The following is a 19,896-nucleotide window of genomic DNA, read 5'->3' as shown; positions in this document are numbered from 1 at the left end:
TAATTTTTGTATTTTTAGGAGAGGCAGAATTTTGCCATGTTGGCCAGGCTGGTGAAAAGTTTTAAGAGATCTTATGAACCAAACATAAATTCATCCAAGGAACAACAACCAAAAAAAGTATTTGAAACTGCATAGTAAGTGGCAATTCAGAGATTTGGACTTTCCTTATTTTAAAACAGAGTATTGTTTACACTGCCCTGGAGGTTGCTCAAAGATGTGTGTTTTTAATAAGATTCAATCATGTTTTCATTACAAGCAGTTACATTACTCCATAAGTATAATTTCCATGTACTGTATAGTAATAGTTTCAATACAATTAGCTGCTAGTGCCCAGCACAGTGTCTGAGACATTGTTTGTTTACTTAACAAATACTTATTGAAAATCAACAAACTGTTGATTCAAGACTTCTTGTTCTTCTTAGAATGGGTTATTGATTAAATGGCTTCAAACCCAATCCTCTACAACAAATCTAAATCTCCCTGTTAAATCGATCCCTGTCCACAGGCCCAGTTTCTTCACCCTTCAAGGAGACTGAAAACTTCCAAACCTCCTACCCTCCTTCACCACAGCAAAGATTAATAACCAGAACTCCTCATGTGTCCAAGCTTCTCCAGTACAACCTGGGGAACACACAGGCTATGCTTGAATAATTCCATATCTCTGAACCAAATGTGTAATTACATATGCAGACACCTAACTTACCAACTCATTCTCATAGATGACTTCTCATTTATTCCCCTGAGAATGTCCCTTCTCTGGCATGTCTCTCCCACGATGGCCAATCACAGGATAAAATTTGTGATGGGTTTTGCAGTTTCTAGCTGTGTAACAATCCCTGGGGTTGGTTTCCTCACTGCTGCAGGAACTGTAACCTTTCAGTTCTGGAATCACCTTCACCCAAATGGAAAACTTTCACATCTAATGATTTCATTGGAAACTGCAGAAATGTTCAACAGATGAAAGGTTGAAAAAAATGCAGAACACACATACACACAGGGTTTGCTATGCAAATACTTCAAAACATATTTTTAAATGAGTTTTAAATAATTGAAATAGCCTATAATATAACCCTGAAGAAAAAGGAATATATAAATAGTATACACAGTTAAAAGCCTAAATGCTTATTAAAAAGTCTAGGGCCGGGCACAGTGGTCCATGCCTGTAATCCTAGCACTTTGGGAGGCCGAGGCAGGTGGATCACCTGAGGTCAGGAGTTTGAGACCAGCCTGATCAACATGGAGAAACCCCGTCTTTATTAAAAATACAAAATTAGCTGGGCATGGTGGTGCATGCCTGTAATCCCAGCAACTTGGGAGGCTGAGACAGGAGAATTGCTTGAACCTGGGAGCTGGAGGTTGCAGTGAGCTGAGATCACTCCAGCCTGGGCAACAGAGTGAGAGTCCGTCTCAATTAAAAAAAAAAAAAAAAAAAGTCTAGAAGGATGCAGTCTATCCATAGCATTATCTAAAATATAGCTGAAAAAAACAGTGATTTCAAGGTATCTCTGGGAAAGCCTGGAGAGAAGAAAACAGTTTAACAATTTTAACTTTTTAACTTTTTAAAACCTACACTTTCCCAAAGTTATGTGACCATGGGAGTTGTTTTTACAGAAAGCATTTTAAATTATAAATCAGAATACACCTTGAGAAAGGTTGGAATGCAAGTCAGTTGTGTTATTTATCTCTAGGTGGCTTGCAAAATTATTTTTCTTTACCTATTGCTATTGCTCAAACATTCTGTGACAAGCATGTTTATTTTGTAATTGAAAAAAATATTAAAAATGCAAAAAAATAGTGTTCATTCCCATTTAAGATCACTCTTGCTATTACTTATCCTACTGGCTTTGTCAGTAAAGCCAGTCTACAAGTTGTCTATAAGTTGTCAAAAAGCAAAGTGGTCAAGCAAATAGGTTCCAAATGACATCTGGATTCCAGGCTCATATCTGCCACTGCCTGGCCACATGATCTCAGACAAGTTATACCTTAAGCTGCAGTTTCCTCTTCTGTACAATCTGGATAACATCTACATCTACTGGATATGGGCTCGATGCGACCATTAAATATAGCAACATGTCATGCATTTAGCACAGTACCTAGTGAATCATAAATGTTCATTACTTGCATAACCAGAGTCATGCAAGCCACTGGTCACTGTTCTTAAATTACTGTGACCCTGACACTTTTAATTAGTGGAAATTTGAATACATTTACAAATATTCATTCAATCTCTGAAGCAATTAAGGCACCATATTATTTTATATACTACTTGTGAAACACATTTATTATAAGGTAAACTTACCAGGAGTACCCTGATGCTTAAGAAACTTTCCAAGTGCAGAGTTTATGCATGATTATACTGTATTCTACCTGAAAATTTCCATTAAGTTTACTTAGGAAAAAAATAGATCTTAATTATGTTGAGATTTTGATAGCAGCCAATTGCATTGAAAATATTGCTGTACAGTACATGGAAATTATAGAATAAAATCACTTTCTTTTTACATCAAAACTTAACCTGAAAGAAAATTTTTTTTAAATTTCTATATTACAACAAGAAGCAAATCCAGTAAAAAATACAAATCAATAAGTCTATTTGGCTGTATTTGTGCTATTAAAAGCTTTTAGTCGAGGGTGAGGCAAATTTTCAGACTATGACATTGTGCTGCCACCACACCTGAAAGAGTTACAGCTTTAAACAACCTGAAACAAATGCCACCCACTCTTATCCCCTGTACTAAGTCATGGGTCGCGGTCATCCTGAGAGATGGAGGAGTCAGAAGTTATAGACTTCTCTTGCTCTTTTTAATAACTGAAGTCAGCTTCTTGACAGTTTTACAGCCATTTGTGGTAAAGTATAATACCTCAATTTCTTGTTTATAGGAGGTAGGAAATCTGATTTTAATCCATGTGTAAAGAAAGTATATTCAATATATGATAACCTATGATTAGAATGGATGTCAAGTTTCTACCTCCTCTCTGAGTAATGATGCTTGTATACGACTTTACCATAGAAAATTTTCAGTCACTGCATATCAGTCTTAACAAAATCAAAGAAATGCAGTTAGAGTTACTTTCATCTTACATAAGAGAAAAGTGAAATATTAAGAGGTAAGGCAATTCTCAGAATGGTGAAGCAAGGAAAGAATCAGAATTACAATCACCTTGGTAGCATATTCCTAATCTCAGTGGGGGCATTTTTCTCCTCCAAAAGGAAATGTGATTTTCATTAAGATTAGTACACATTTTGCATTCAATGTGCCAAGAACAAGTTCCCTGGCACAAGAAGTTTCACAGTGGACTTATGAACTTTCTAACCAACTTCATCCTCCACTTCCTGGGAGAGGCAAATGAGAACAGGGAGTGTACTGTCCTTCACTGGTTTCAAAATAGTACAATAATGATGCCCACATCACAATCAGCTGTTTTCTAGCAATGTAATTAAGATTTCACAAACATAAACCAAATGGCTGGCATATACTGTATTATTGTCACGCTTTCATTCTGTATTACTGTCTTCTTCCACAATGGAAGAAATTGTGGCTGAGAGAGGGGAAACAAAGTGCCTAAAGCCAGCAAGTGGCAGAGCACAGATTGAGGTCTAGGTTCTGTCTCCAAGCTCGCTACCCAGTAGCCGCCTGCCAAGTGCTATCTGACTTCTTGCTGGACCAGTTTTATTTGAAACCAAAACTAATGCTGTTAAATGCTAGAGTGCCAAGTGCACTGTTTCATTGCATCAGACAACTGTGAGGCAGCCAGCAGAGTTAAATGTAGAGTATTAGGCTTACTTAAAATGTTTTATGGAATACTTGATCCTATTAAATGATCGTTTCTTTAAAGTTTTTTGGTTTTTGTTTTGTTTTGTTTTGTTTCTCTTTTTGTGTGGGTTTTGTTTTTTGCTTGTTTCTTTGTTTGAGACAGAGTCTCGCTCTGTCACCCAGGCTAGAGTGCAGTAGCGTGATTTGGACTCGCTGCAGCCTCCACTTCCTGGGTTCAAGAGATTCTCACTCCACAGCCTCCAGAGTAGCTGAGATTATAGGCATGCACTACCACGCCTGCCTATTTTGTAATTTTAATAGAAACAGGGATTCCCCATGTTGGCCAGGCTGGTCTCGAACTCCTGACCTCAAGTGATCCACCCACCTTGGCCTCCCAAAGTGCTGGGATTGCAGGCATAAGCCATCATGCCTGGCCCATTTCTTTAAGGTTTTCTTTCATGGTAAATTCTGGCTTAGAATTTCATCTTATTTGGGAATAATGTAAAATGCTGATTTGTTGCCAAAAAACATTTATTTTTTTAAAAAGCACAAATCTGATTTCTACCACAATATTTGCAGTTTTGTAGCCATTTTGAAGAGTAACATTCAAAAAACACTGGGAAGAAAGAATAAAAGAATACTCATACTTGTTTTTCTTTCCTATCTGCCCACATGACAATTGGATTCCTTGCATTTATGAGACCTCTAAATTCTCATCTTTTCTTTCATGAGCTAGAAGAAAACACCCTTCATTATTCGGTCTTACTCTTCAGCCCATTATTGTTCACATCAAAAGACTAATGTCCTCTACCAATTGAAGTCTGGAATCAAAATAGCAAGGAAATTGACAATTTAGATTTCAAGGTGTTGACACAAATGAGTATGAATTCTTAGGTACTAATTAGTCACACAATTAACGACTATTTCACTCTCAAACATACAACCTGTTCTATAAATAAAATAGCACTCTGCTGTAATTACTCAAATGGGGATATTTAGGTTGTAAAAAATAATATACCCTTTCTGTCTTGTTAAACAACCTTACCCATGATGGACAAAGTTTTTGTTTTTTCTAGATATAAAATGAACATGTTATTCAGAATTTTCACTTATATAGTACTGTTAATGAAATGCATATTTCTTTCAAAAATACTATGGCAGGGAATAATCCTAAATGAGAAGCTCAAACCAAGAATGGAATTTTATAATAGAGTGCTGAGAGGTATAAAACAGTAATGTTAACGGTGTGGCATTTAATGGTGTCTTAATAATAATTCATTGCTTAATGGCTATAAAAATGAATATTAAATAATCAGTTCAATACTTTGCATAACTGAGCTCCTATCGTTCCAATGGACAAGTAATTTGTCTCCATCTTCAACACTGACTTTTTGCTTGAGTGCACACAAACTCAAATACCACCTATACAATAACTGATCATTGTTTCTAGGTATCTGTGGAAATGATATTAAACCCTGCAAATTACACAAAAGAAGCAATAAAGAATATGGCCTTTTCCTTTTAGGGTTTCACAACAAATTGTAAACTGCATAAAGGTTATTAAAATGACAACTCAGTAGCAAAGGGTGAGTGAGGGGAATAAACCTAAATATCTATCAATAGGAGACTGGTTATATAAATTAAAATTCATCCCTACAAAGATATAATACATAGCTAGGAAAAAAATAAAGCTCTTTATGTAATAAAATGGAGTAATTACAAAGTAGATTGTTAAGTAAAAAAGAAATGTATGAAGCAGCACTCAATGTGTATAAAAAAGGGAGAAACTATATACGTACACACACTGGCTCATGAATATAAGGAGATGCACTAACCGTACAGTAGCCACTACGCACATGAGGCTCTTGAGCAACTGAGATGTGGCTAGTGTGACTAAGAAACTGACATTTTAATGGAATTAATTTACATTTCAAATCTGACTTGGTATAAAATTTTTTTTGCTAAAGACAACTTTATTGTTTTGAAAGACTTCGAATCATATAACCATGTGTCATGTAATATGTTATTTACATTAATTTTTTAATGTGGCTCCTAAAATATTTAAAATTGCATTTGTGGCTTATATTTCCATTGGACAGTGCTAGTTTAGAATGCTACCAGGATTCAAAAGAACTCATAACACTGATTGCCTCTGGGAAAGAAATGGGTGACAGGAACCAAGATGCTAGAAGGAGATGTCTCACCGTTTTGTCATTTTGCTCTTTTGCTTTTTGTGACATTTGAATATGTTGCCTATTAGAAAAATAACGAATAAATAACATGGCCCATAAATCCCATTGTAAAGAACTGTCGTTGGCACAACCATCCATTTAATTTTGGACGGAATATTTTCCCCCACAATCAGATAGGGTACTTTTGAAGGGGTTATATATAGTCTTTGGCAGAAAACACTTCATAATAACCTAAGATCACAGAAGTGTTCCACAAACAGTACCCGAGTTACAAAGTGAATACAAGTGATCAAAGCCTTCAAACTGCTTGTTTAGTGGCAATACAGCCCAGCATTAGCACAGCTGCCTCTTCTTCTACCATCAGAAACTGCTCTGCTTTTATTTTCCCACCCACTGAATATATTTTGCTTGTTTTCTTCTTTCATCTTCATCCACATCCCCAAATAAAAACACAATTATTCTTCCATTTCCATTTAGCAAAGCATGCATCTACTTAGCTAACCAAAGCAAAAAATAAAAAATAAAATTCTCTCCTTGAAGAGAACTCCATGAAATTTAATTTTTTTCCATGAAGCAGTAGTGTAAATACATAAGCAGATCACACAGGGCAAAGGGAAAAGAAAGAAATATATATCATATACACAACTGAAAAATAATATATTTAAATATAAATGAAAAATAAAATTGTATATGATTGGGGTATTACCCCAAATCTCCCAGATTTTTCCATTTTATTTTGAATATAAATACTTTAAAATATTTTTCTTGAGATAACCAATTATAGAGCTTCAGCTGCATATAACAATGAAAACTATTTAATTAGAAGTGTCAAATTTAAGAAGCTGGCTGGTTCTCTAAGATTTAGGAATAAAAACATCTCCCTTCTCAAATCCTAAAGTGTCTCCTCCTTTTCTTGCACTCCTTCCACTTCCATAAGAATGTTTGACATAGGTCCATACTGGTGTGACATAGATCCACATTCTGAAAAAAGAGAGTCCTAGGGCCACGGCGATGACAAGTACAAAACCATCCACAATGGTTCAGCCACCGAGTGGCAACTAAGCTGAGATGAGTTCCTCTGTAAAAGTAGAAGTAAAAGATGCTGACCATGGAATTAAATCATTTCACTGTACTACTCACTCCCTGCATCCTAAACTGTATTTCTTGGTGCCGCAAGGCTATTCCTTTAATACCACTGGTATTTGTGGTACCTTTGTGTTCAAACCCTTCCAAATATCCATGGGATGCCAGAAACTTGGTCTCTACCTTACCTACGCTTTATAGTAATATACGGAAACTGTGAATGTCCCAAATCCAAGACATTAAAACACCCCACTGCTGTCAACAAAAAAGAATGGATTTGGGTTATCAAAAAGTATAGTAAATATTCAAAATCCTCAGATAATTTTTAGAACTGCCACTAATTCAAACATGCATAACCTTAGTGTCCTAAATGATACACAAAAAATGAAAATCTCAAATCTCAAAGTGTTGCACCCCACATATATATATGAATCTTGAATTTGATTAGAAAGCTGTAAAAATTCTCCTAAATAAATTTAAGATTATATAACTTATAACCGTGTAACTAAATTAGTGTTGGAAATATGTTTCTAGGTTTCACAAGGATACCAGCACAAACTTCAGTACTATATTTTCCTAGCGTCATCTAAGAGTGAATTTCCTACATATTTCTACATAGAATCACAAACCTATGGTGTGAATTACTCTTGAATATTGTTTGTTTCAGATCAGATTGTATTTCAAAATGATGTATGGTAAAGTGAAGTGAACTAGAAAGTGGAATAGATTCTAGATATAAAACTCATCCCAATTCAAATGTGAGAGGAAAAATGAGTATATTTCCTCTTTTCAGATTACTAGCATTAAATATTTTTCGTTCAATCAAAGTCAAATCTCACTTTCCTAAAGGGAGGAACAAAGTTCATAGATAATAATCACAATAAAGTTTACCTACTTTCAGAGAAAGAGGAAACTGAAAAGACTGATATCATAGGATCACGAACATTGAAAATTTTATTTTATTTTTGGCAGGGCACAGTGGCTCATGCCTGTAATCCCAGCATTTTGGGAGGCCAAGGCAGGGGGATCACCCAAGGTCAGGAGTTCGAGATCAGCCTGGCCACCAGATGAAACACCGTCTCTATTAAAAATACAAAAATTAGCCAGGCATGGTGGTGCATGCCTGTAGTCTCAGCTACTCGGGAGGCTGAGACAGGAGAATCACTTGAACCTGGGAGGCAGAGGTTACAGTGAACTGAGAGCAAGCCGCTGCACTCCAGCCTGGGCAACAGAGTGAGACTCTGTCTCAAAAAATAATTTAAAAAATAAAAATAATTTTTATTTTAACATTTAAAATGTTATTAAATTTTATTTAAATTACCTAGTAGGGATCATTTAAATTTTACTTACGTTATCTAGCAGAAATAAATAAAATTTAAACATTCTTTTCACCTGCTGATGTTTTTTTCTACCACTTTCAGCTTTGCTCTCCTGAAGCACAGAAACAGTATTTTTTTTTTTGCTTTAAGTTAAAGCACCTAGCTGCTATCTGGAAATGGGGAACACCACATCTTATGTAGGAGCAAGAGACAGGAAGAACTCACCCCCACAGTGTGGTACGACAGTTTGCTCAGGAGTTTGCCACCAATAACTGAATCACGGATACCTGAGAATTATAGGAGCTGCCATAGACCAGGAAATACAGATACTGTCCTATAAGATAGTGACCCTGTCTCTCTCCTAATTCTATTAAAGCAGTGATACAGCAAGTGACTATCAGGCATAAAAAAAGAGAAAGAGTTGCTCTACCCTCGGAGGCTTCCATTTTGTGTGTAACTTGCATTCATCTTAGCACAAAGGAGAAAATGAATTCAATGACTCCTGTAATTATCTTGATTATGGCTAACTGGCCTAGAAACTGTGGCACATCCAATCAGGTCTGGGAATGGTAGGATAGTAGTCATTTTCCCGTTTAGCAGCTCAATTTCCTGTTTTTCCAGCACATCTCAATCAATACACAACTGTGGTAGCTATTAAAACTTTGGCTTCAGCCCCCGCTACTCCCCTTGGGATCATCTAATACTTCCTCGATTCCATTTCTCCAGAAATACTATGTGTGCATGTGCATGAAGGCAGATTTGAGAGCTGGAATCCTCAAGGACTGTAGATAAATGTCTCACCTAGATTTGAGCATCTTAACTCTACTTCCTTACAAACACATGTTGTTGTAATTACAGAGGCTATGATGTAAAGCTTTACTTTAGGCTATAAGGTAAAAAGGTATATTTAATTTTTAAAAATACACCAGAATGCCTACCAACTACTTGGTGTTAATCCCTCAAATTAATCACACTGAGAATCAATGTAATTTTTCTAATGATTAATATTATTTTAAAGATATATTCCGATGCCTTAGCATTCAATCCTATTTAAAGTCAACCTACACACCATATTTTAAAACATCAGATTTTATAAGTACAACCATATTTTGAACCCAAACTACTATAACTCAGCTTTTATTCAACCACATTTCAGAGGTTTGCTTCTGAAACACTTTGACTATTCTCAAATATATGGTATTTTTACACCTTTATGTCCAAAGGAATTTTCTACAAGCCTGAAGTCATTACAAAAGAAAACCTCTGTCCTATTAAACCATACTTTTAAAAAATAATTGTTTATATTACAAATAATAATTGTTTATATAGCTCTGATTTCAATTGAGGAATTAAAAACTACAAATGGCCCAACAAATGGCCAGGCACGGTGGCTCACACCTGTAATTCCAGCACTTTTGCCGAGGCGGGCAGATCACCTGAGGACAGGAGTTTCAGACCAGCCTGACCAACAAGGAGAAACCTCGTCACTACTAAAACTACAAAATTAGCCAGGCATGGTGGTGCGTGCTTGTAATCCCAGCTACTCGGGAGGCTGAGATAGGAGAATTGCTTGAAACTGGGAGATGGAGGTTGCGGTGAGCCGAGATCTCGCCGTTGCACTCCAGCCTGGGCAACGAGAGTGAAACTCCATCTCAAAAAAAAAAAAAAGACACACACACACACACTACAAGCCCGGCACTGTGGATCATGTCTGTAATCTCAGCACTTTAGGAGGCTGAGGTGAGAGGATCTCTTGAGGCCAGGAGGTTGAGACCAGCCTGGACAACATCTCTCCAAAAAGTACAAAAATTAGCTGGGCATGGTGGCACATGCCTATAATCCCAGCTACTCGGGAGGCTGAGGTGAGGGGATCACTGCAGCCCAGAAGGCAGAGGCTGCAATAAGCTGAGATTGTGCCACTGCACTCCAGCCTGGGCCACAGAGCAAGACCCTGTCTCAAAAATAAATAAATAAATAAATAGCTACAAGCTACAAATAGAACTAAGTTTTCAACTTTCTATGAGTTGAGCTTAATAGGCCATATCTCCTGCCTTTACATTCTTTGCTGCCTTCATACTGAGATGACAATTCCAATTAAAGCACTTTGCCAAAATGCTCCAAAATTCAACTCCACAGATTTCTTACATCTAAAGTCAACAGTTTTAAAATATTTAAATTTATAAACAGCACAGTGAACTTAAATTATATGAAATAAATTACCCATGCTCACTCTACCATTTTTCTAAAGACTAGCCAATCTTTGAGAATCTTTTCCAAAGGATTCATTCCTCAGATATGAAGTTTGTATGCAAAACTGAAGACGTTTGGCCTTTTATAAATAGTCATGGGAAACTTCTTTCTCTCATACTTTTAGTTTGTTTTTACTGTAGCAGATGGGGGGAAAATTTTAGCAAAGCAAAGTCATAAAAAAAATCTCATAACAACTATCATACTAATGTTAGAACACCAAAAGCTTGAGTACATGAAGTATCTTGAACAACAATAAAAATACTTGCTGGAAATTATAAAGACATTTTGACTTTTAGACTCAAAAAACTAGATAGGAACTCCTTCCACCTTCGGTCCATTTCCTCCTATGCACATTTGTTTCTAAATATCTTCTTAATTATATCAGTCATTTTTTCTAAAGTTTCTCTGGCACAGAAGTCTGGAATTCTCTTTAAAATATATTCTAATATCTTATAAATGTTAAAAGTCTAAAATGTTTGCCAACAGCCAAGTCTAGTCTTTACTTGAAAAAGGAATCAATCACCAATCTCCATTCTGCAAAATCCTCTAGTATTAGATATATTTCACTCCATACAGATAATAAATAATTTTGTTTTAACCGACATTTCAGTTCATACTTAGAAGTCTCCTGTATACAATAAATTTTTAATTAAACAATGACTAGTTAATTTACTGATCTTATAAATTAGGCCAGTGGGTCAGCAAACTTTGTCTGTATAGAGCCAGAGGGCAAATATTTTTAGCTTTGCAGGCCATATGGTCTTTATCTGGACTATTCAACTATAATGTGAAAGCAGTTGGAGAATAATATGCAAATGAGCATGGGTGGCTGTTTGCCAGTAAAACTCTATAAATACAGGTGGAGGATAGCAGATTAACATCCAGAATATAGACAGAATTAAAACAAACAGATTGAAAAACAAAGGACTTGAACAGACATTTCTCCAAAGATGATTTACAAATGGCCAACGAAAAGGTATTCCAAATAACTACACGTTAGGGAAACAGGAATCAAACATGCAATGAGATACTACCACATACCCATTAGGATAGCAGCTACAGGGAAGTGGGGGGGAGCTCCATAACATAAAAATTGGTGAAGAGAAATTGGAACCTCGTGTACTTTTGGTGAGAATATAAAATGATACAACCACTGTAAACAAACAAACAAACAAACAGTACGGCAGTTCTTCAAAATAAATAAATAAAACTGCTATATGATCCAGCCTTTCTAACAACATACCCAAAAGAACTGAAAGCAGGGTCTTCAAGAGGTATTTGTATACCCTTATTCATAGCAACAGCACTATTCACAATAACTAAAATGTGAACGCAACCCAAATATCCACTTACGGATGAATAGATAAGCAAAATGTGGTCTATACATACAATGGAATATTATTCAGCTATAAAAAGAAATAAAGTACTGATACATACTACAACACGTATGACATTACGTGAAATAAGCCAGTCAAAAAAAGACAGACTTTGATCTCACTTGTAAGAGGTACCTAGAGTAGTCAAAATCATAGAGACAAAGAATAATGGTGGTTGTTGGGGGGCTGGAGAAAGTTGAATGGGGACATTACTGTTTAATGGGTTTAGAGTTTCAGTTTTGCCAGATGAAGGAGTTATAATGATGGATGGTGGTGATGGTTCAACAATATGAATGTGCGTTAACACCAATGACCATGCAGTTAAAAATGGTTAAGATGGTAAATTTTATGCTATGCATATTTTACCACAATTTAAAAAAAAAAAAAAAAAGGAGAAAAAAGGGGGAAAAAAGCAGGTAGAGGGCTGTTTTGACTTTCAGGACATAGTTGGCTAGACCATAGTTTGCTGACCCATAAGTTAGGCTGTTGCATTTTAAATTATAAGCATAGACATAATGTTTTAAGCCAGTAACAAAGTATCATTTATACACTAATATCATGTTCCTTTTATTCCTACAGATACATATAATTTCTGTAGTGAAGCTCTTAAGATTAGAAGCCTATTTCCCAGTGCCTAGAAAAATGTGTTTTATATAAAGTAAGGGTTCAGGAGTTTTTGACTGATTAATTAAAAGTAGTTGTCTTAATAACATGAAGTTTGGCATTTATTATTATATTAACACATCTGGCATTTCAATGACACCCAACCCATATAACTCACAATGTTGTAGAACACTAAATAGGAGTTAAATGTGTGAAGGCACCAAAAAAACTTCAAACTATCCCTTTTGATGTTACAATTATTATTTAGAATGTTTCAAAGAAAAAGCAGCAGCTGAGAGGCTATAAAACTATTTTATTTTCCTAAAACAATCAATCATTCCCCGAATGGGCTAATTTATCATAGAATTAATAAAAGTGAGGATAAGGATATCAACTACGTTTTTCCTGAAATGTATTAAAATATTACAGAGTTAATGGTTAAATATAAACCAAAAATATAAGGTCATAATATTGTTATTCAATATCCTCTAATTCATGTAGAGATAATCTGATTTTGAAGGACAAGTATTGCACTGTTTTAACAAAGAATTTCATTTTTCTTATTCAGTAATCAAAAATCCTACTTTTGAAATATTATTACACATTTAATAGCTGCCTAATATCAAAAAATAAGTACAGACTTTGTCATATGATGAAAAAAAATGCCAGTTTACTATGAGTTAAATAACATCATACCAAACACAGGAATATGTTACACATTACTTTGAAGACATAATCCAATATTTAATCTCCTTTTAAATGCTAGACATTTTATATGCATTGAAATTTGTAGTTTTTAAATATAAAATATAAACATGATTTTAAAAAGAATCAAGATAATGCTTTTATAAGGCCACTTTAAATAAAAATCATTTTTAGCCATTCAGTATAATCCATGGTAGAAAACATAGCCCTATGAAAAGCATAGGTTTGGAATCAGAGCTTGTTTCTAATAATCTTCCATTCCTTAGAGTTGTATGACCTTCAATGTGTTAATTAAGCTCTCTGATCCTCAGTTTCATTCACTGTAAAATGAAGTTAATATACTTATTCAAAAAGAAGTAGCAAAAGCTTTAAAAATAATACTGTAAAGCACCTACATGGAATCTTTCAAAAGGCAAAATAATGCTAAAGTTACAATCTTGAGTTCCTTACAAATTATTAGTAACAGCCTCTATTCTCTTTTTGGCATCAGCTCCATGTTAGCTGTTGATATCTACTTAATCAATGATTCTCAAATCTGGTCACACACTACAATCACCTGAGCAGCATTTTAAAACTAGCCATCCCCTGGTCCCAGACCAGGAGAATTAAAATCAGAATGGGCGGGGGTGTGAGAGCCCAAGAATTAGTGTGAAAGCACCCCAGATGACTCTCATGTTGAAACTTCAGAAAAGTCACTTAACTTCTAAGTATTCAAGAACTCAGTTCACACAGGGAAACTTTAGAACAAATAACACTCCCCTACGAAAGCTTAAGAAAGCAGCTGTTACATCATTCTTTAATTTTTCATATGCCTTCAATTAACCCCATAGCTCCAAAGCTGCAAAATGATAGAGAGCTTTTGTCCCCCTTGTACATTCCTGAAAATGTACTTCAGAATCAAAATATTAAGATCCTCAGGAGCAAGGTCAATTAAGCTTTTGACATTTAAATTTCGAAGGATTTTTTTTTGTAAAGCATATCTGGGTAAGTAAAGAACGTAAGCACTAGTTCCAAAGATAAGCACCCAAGTTGATGTCAGCAATCATGTTGCTTTTTCTAAGAGATTAATGTCACTTTACTAAGTACTAATATAGGAAACTTAAATAACTTTACTAATTGGATATCCACGTTAGAGAAGGAAATCACTTTTGGCTATCACTCTCTTTTCCAATGCAGCATTTCAATTTTCCAACAAGGGTCTCCAACAGTGTTGCTCTCTACAAAAAAACGCAAACCAACCTAGGATTTCCACTTCGTAGAAACAAATATAAAAATGATTTATCATTTTTCATCTAGATCAGTATGCAAGTTAAGCCAGTCAACTTTCACATACATATGAAAACACACACATGAATTAGATAGGAGTATCTTTGTATGTATATGTATAGTATACATAAAATATGTAAATATATAAGAATGTACATATTACATTTGAATATATATAAAGTTGCATGCAAACTTTTTGCTCAAAGGAAAACCGAAACTGTTGTGACTCAATGTCTTTTGACATCTGAACTCTTAGCCTCAAAACAAATGCCAAAAAGAAGCCCATAAGATACAGAACAACAAATATAAAGTGGATACTTCTGCATGATATTAAGAAAGGGATCTAAAGCCAGGCACAGTGGCTTGTGACTGTAGTCTCAGCTACTCAGGAGGCTGAGGTGGGAGGATTACTTGGGCCCAAGAGGTCAAGGTCAGCCTGGGCAACATAGCAAGACTCCACCCTGTCTCAAAAGAAAGGGATCTAATCTAGAATGGTAAGGGATTAAAGCAGTACAATGGAGGCCAAAATGAAAGCCATTCAAGATGACCACAGTATCAGACCCTTTCAAGGCAGGGATTTCACCAGCACACACCCTAAGGCAGCCACTATTTCTTTGCACCGTCGCTTCCACTGAAAAGAAAATGACACCCAACCCACATAACTCACAATGTCGTAGAACGCTAAATGCGAGTTAAATGCGGGAAGGCACCAAAAAACCTTCAAACTATCCCTTTTGATGTTACAATTATTATTTAGAATGTTTCAAAGAAAAAGCAGCAGCGGAGAGGCCATAATACTATTTTATTTTCCTAAAATAATCAATCATTCCCCAAATGGGCTAATTTATCATAGAATTAATAAAAGTGAGGATAAGGATATTAACTACATTTTTCCTGAAATGTATTAAAATATTACAGAGTTAATGGTTAAATATAAGTTATCTGTTAAAATGTAGATTGTTATATCATACCATGGTCAAGAAAAGATTAAAAGCAATTAACAAAATGAACTAGGCACTTAGAGTTTTTCTTCTGGTTTTACTACTAATTTGCTGGGACTTCAACACACTCACTCAGTGTTTCTGAGCTTCAGAGTCTCATTTATAAAATGTGGAGAACAAAACTTGGTGCTATGTTAAAATGACATGTTACAACAATGTAAAACTTGGAAAATTACAGAGGAATTCTTTCCAACAGTAATATCCAAGGATAAAGACTAAACTAGGCTTCATTGTCTATTAAAGTAATGAGTTATGATATAATTAGTCAGTTTTATAGCAAGAAATTTTCCTCCAAAACCTAACAATTATAACATATTAAGATTGCTGCCTGCCACCTCCAAAATATCCTTGTCTAGATATTTCTCCCCCAATTTAAACCTTTTATATTCTGGGTTTTTGAGAAAGAACAGAGGCAATACTGAATATTAAATATTCAACAAATCTTATATGACAGGCATATGCCAAAGGACAAGTTAGACAAGTGAAAGAAGACAAATGAAGTAGAGAGGTAATTTTTTAATGTTGATATTTTTCAGGTAATGATCACTTCTCTGAATAATGTCAGGTAAAATGATAGAACTACTGTGTTATTTTAGATAAGGTGTTGACACATTTTCCCTACTTAAATTTGAAAAGGGGAGGGCAAAAGTCCTTTAAAGATGTTTGACAAATTAGATAAAGCTCTTTTGTACTTCCTTTTTAAGCAAATAACTTATCAGTTTAACCTTTAAATTCTCAAAAGTGGCTGGGCGCACTGGCTCACACTGGTAATCCTAACATTTTGGGAAGCCAAGGTTAGAGGATTGCTTGAAGCCAGGGGTTTGAGATCAGCCTAGGCAACATAGCAAGACCTCGTCTCTACATTAAAATAAAATACCAAGAGTAAAGTCTGAAGGTTCTTACTATAGTTATGCTTGCCAGCAAAAAGTGTTTTTCTGTTTCTTCAACACAGAGCCACCTGACCTCACCTATTTACTTAAAGTCCCCAGTGACTTCTGAACACCCATGGGTGTATTTTGTGAAAGCAGGTATGTTTTTCTTTCTTGTTTTTGAAAGTACCTTAACCTAATCCATTTCCAAACCCGATTTAATTCTATTTTATTTTGCAATCCCTGAATACATTTCAGTATCCTGACAGCTGTCTCGTCAATTCACATAATTCTGCAGCTCCACTTAGGAATCTTGCTTGTATGCTCAATATCTTTCTACCAATATATTTCTTTACTCATCCTAATGTGAGAATATATGTAAGGAGATATGATAATATTTAAACAATGAAAAACCTGGGGAAAGAAATGAAAGTCAACAGCGAGAGGAATATTTGCAGAGAGGAGAAAGTTAATTGGAACAAAATGAAATAATTAATTCACATACTACGTTTCCTCTATGTAAAAATTATACTAAATATCTTTTAGATTAGTCATGTTGCTTTGAGACTTTTCCATGTTTCCTCTAGACAACTGCCAATGTTCGCATGGTCTCTGATGAATAAACATGCTGTGACTTGCTTCTAAGGAAACGCCTGTCATGTTCCAGGGAAAAATGACTTCTACACTCTTAAATCAGGAAAATTGTACAAGTCTCATTCATTAGTGACAACGTCGATTTTTCCCTAACGTTTCTATTTCTGGAATGCTCATATTCTCAATTGGGCATTTCTGCGTTCAGATTAACTAAGAAAATAAACTGTTGGAGGAACACTTAACACTGGGGGGAAAAAAAGTTGTACTACATCAAATGAGTTTCCCACTTCAGAAGCTCAACTAGCATCCAGCTTACTCCTAAACTATTTACCAAGACCAAGGTTAATTTCGGGTTTTCTTCATCTCTTGCAGAACTACCTGTTCTCATTGCTGTTTACTCAAACGCTTAGCAAGGTGACTATTAGCATATCTGGCAGGAAGACATGCCTCATTTAACATTAACTCACCATGTGACAGCCCCTTCCTCTCTTCTCAAACATGTGAGGATAAAAAGAAAAGTAGAGTTGTTTGCAATCTGATTTGCCCTGGGTTTTGGCACCAGCAATTGGCCACAGGCACACACACCCCCAGTCAGAGGCGCGCACCCCGCTCGCTCCCGGAACTGTCATGCGGGCTGACAGCTGGCACACCCTCCTGTCCCCCTCCAACCGCCTGCAGAAAGCCCACTCCTTACAGTCACCTTGGCATTGCTCACCTGCCTGGGTCTCAGCCCATGGCCAAGGAAACTTTTGCCCTCCCTCCCCAGGAGCTCACTTACAGGTATCGTCCACCGCTCCCCCAGAGCCCAAACAAGGGCCCCTTTGTTACAATTTTTGCTCTCGGACTCCTCACCCAATTCCTGGCATTCAGCTGGCCTTCAGCAACCCAGGGCAGCCCCGGTAGGAAGGCAACCAGAAACGACCCGAGCCCTCCTCCCGGGCGGCCTCCGAGAAGGCCGGGAGGAAGCAGCCTCCCCGGCCGCGTGGAGGACAGCCAGTGAGTCAGGCCGCTGGCAGGGCAGCGAGTTGCCAGCCAGGTGAAACGGCCGAGGCCTCGCTATCCTCGCCGTCCTCGCCCTCCCCAGTGAGGGGCGGCGCGGCGCTTTGGGCTTACCCGACTGGGGCGTCCTGCGGGCGCGGGGTTCGGCCGTCCATCGCCCTGCGGGGCGCTGCGCGGGCTCCAGCTCCCAGGCGGCGCGTCACTGCTGGGGTGGGAGAGACCGGCGGGTCAGGGCGGGACGCACGCCTTCCCGAGGCCGGAGCGAAGCTGGCTGAGCGTCAAGAGCCCGCCCGCGCTGCCCCAGCCCGGGCCGGCCCGCCTCCCGGGTGCGCTTCCACCTGCGGGCCCCGGCTCCCAGCCCGCGGGCGCCGCCGCCGTCGCTGCAAGGTCTAGCGGGCGCCCAGAGCACCGCAGAGGAGGCGGCGGCGCTGCAGCCCCCGCCCCGTGGGGTTTACTGGGTAGCCATTTGGCGCCTCTCGGGGAGGGAGAGGAGCGGGGCCGGGCGCACGGGCACCGCCGCCACGCCGGCAGCGCACTCCCAGGCTCCACCGGCCGAGTTTGCACAAACAAAACGCCCTGGGAAAACTTTTCCCTAAGAGAAGTTGGAAGGGCTGATCTCTCTTTTCCCACCCAAGGCTCCTACGTTCTTTCCCAAAGGAGACAGTAGCTCGCCTGTTCTCCCTCGCGGCTTCCTCTCCTACTCTTCCCTCCCCCGGCCCGCGCTCTTGCCGCTCGGCTCTCAAGCCAGGACTTGAATGGAGAAGCGGCAACCCCTGCGAGGCTCAGCCCAGCGCGGGCAGGGCCGACTCAGCGCCTCCCCTGTCCCGCGGGCGGGGTGCGGGCGTTCGCTGGGCGCTGGGGGCCTCGCTGGAGCCCGCTCTCTCACTCACCCTGCCCCATTTCCCTGCCCGGAGTCCGGGAGCTCGCCGCCGCCTGTGCAGCACTGCCGCCCAGAAGTGGGGAAGAGCTCGGCGGCATCGGAGCGAGGGAAGCAGCGAGCCGGAGAAAGGAACGGGGCGGGGGTGGGCCGGGAGCGAGTTGGAATTTCCTTCCCCCAGGGCTTCGGGTCTTTGGGGTCCGGCTGGGGAAGCTGAACCGAAAGGAAGCTCCCAGACGAGGTGTTCCCATTCCCACCGCTAGGGCTGCGCTTGGGGAAGGCTGGTGCGCCCGAGCCGGACAGGTGTGGGGGAAGGGAGGTTACCTGCCTTGCCAGGATCCGCGGGGAGGATTAGGGCCTCCGCGGAATGAGGACAGAAACTCGCAGAGTGGGACCTGCAGCTTGCCCTCCCTGGAGTCTGACCCTCGACGTCCAGGATTGTTTTTTTTTTTTTTTTAATTTGTGTTTTTAACTTGACCTCTAAGATTGCCATTCTTTTAAAAGTGCACCTGTGACACAGATCTTTCTAATTGATGGCAGGTTTAAGCTTGCCCTGTCTTCAGAGGCATTTTTTGTAAAAGCCTATAAGAGCTCTGACATGAGAACTGGACAACAGAATGTCTGATGACAGTCTATAAACTAAGAATTAACTGATAGATTGTATTCACTTATTGGAAGTTTTACAAGGGTAAAGGAATTAGACACAGATGTGTGCTTGTTTGAACGTTTTAGTATCCACGTGCATGCCTTTTACATGATTCTTTACACCTGACAGGTACTAGGTTGGTGCAAAAGTAACTGCGGTTTTTGCCATTTTTAAAAGTAATCGTAAAACCGCAATTACTTTTGCACCACCCTAATTATTTACATATTTTATATTTTTCATAAGTGCCAATTGTTTTAAGATGCGAGCCATTCTGATGGGTCCAAAAATGTGTTTTCAGAAAACCATATGACATTAAGAAATCAACTTAAAATGACAGTTTTAAAACATATTTGGATTAAAC

At 38.2% G+C, this 19,896-nt stretch overlaps 1 protein-coding gene across 7 annotated transcripts in view; it reads right to left on the bottom strand.

Annotated features, from left to right (window-relative positions):
* COBLL1 (cordon-bleu WH2 repeat protein like 1) overlaps nucleotides 1-19,096 on the bottom strand; it is a 198,987-nt gene extending 179,891 nt beyond the window's left edge. For 3 of the 7 annotated variants that reach the window (XM_050752916.1, XM_050752921.1, XM_050752918.1), the window contains exons 1-2: nucleotides 18,903-19,093; nucleotides 18,127-18,217 (exon numbers count right to left, since the gene is read on the bottom strand). In XM_050752916.1, coding sequence (XP_050608873.1) covers nucleotides 18,127-18,217; nucleotides 18,903-18,990 — 179 coding nt within the window. In that variant the 5' untranslated portion in view covers nucleotides 18,991-19,093. Of the gene's footprint in view, nucleotides 1-18,126; nucleotides 18,218-18,655; nucleotides 18,765-18,902 lie in introns of those variants that run through there. The other 4 variants (XM_050752919.1, XM_050752917.1, XM_050752922.1 and 1 more) reach the window with 3 other exon arrangements.
* Nucleotides 19,097-19,896: the final 800 nt, after the last annotated feature.

The sequence above is a fragment of the Macaca thibetana genome, chromosome 12 (assembly GCF_024542745.1).
Source record: "Macaca thibetana thibetana isolate TM-01 chromosome 12, ASM2454274v1, whole genome shotgun sequence".
Lineage (NCBI taxonomy): Eukaryota > Metazoa > Chordata > Mammalia > Primates > Cercopithecidae > Macaca > Macaca thibetana.
The sequence above is the reverse complement of the archived record's forward strand: the minus strand, read 5'-3'. Positions and strand labels throughout refer to the sequence as shown.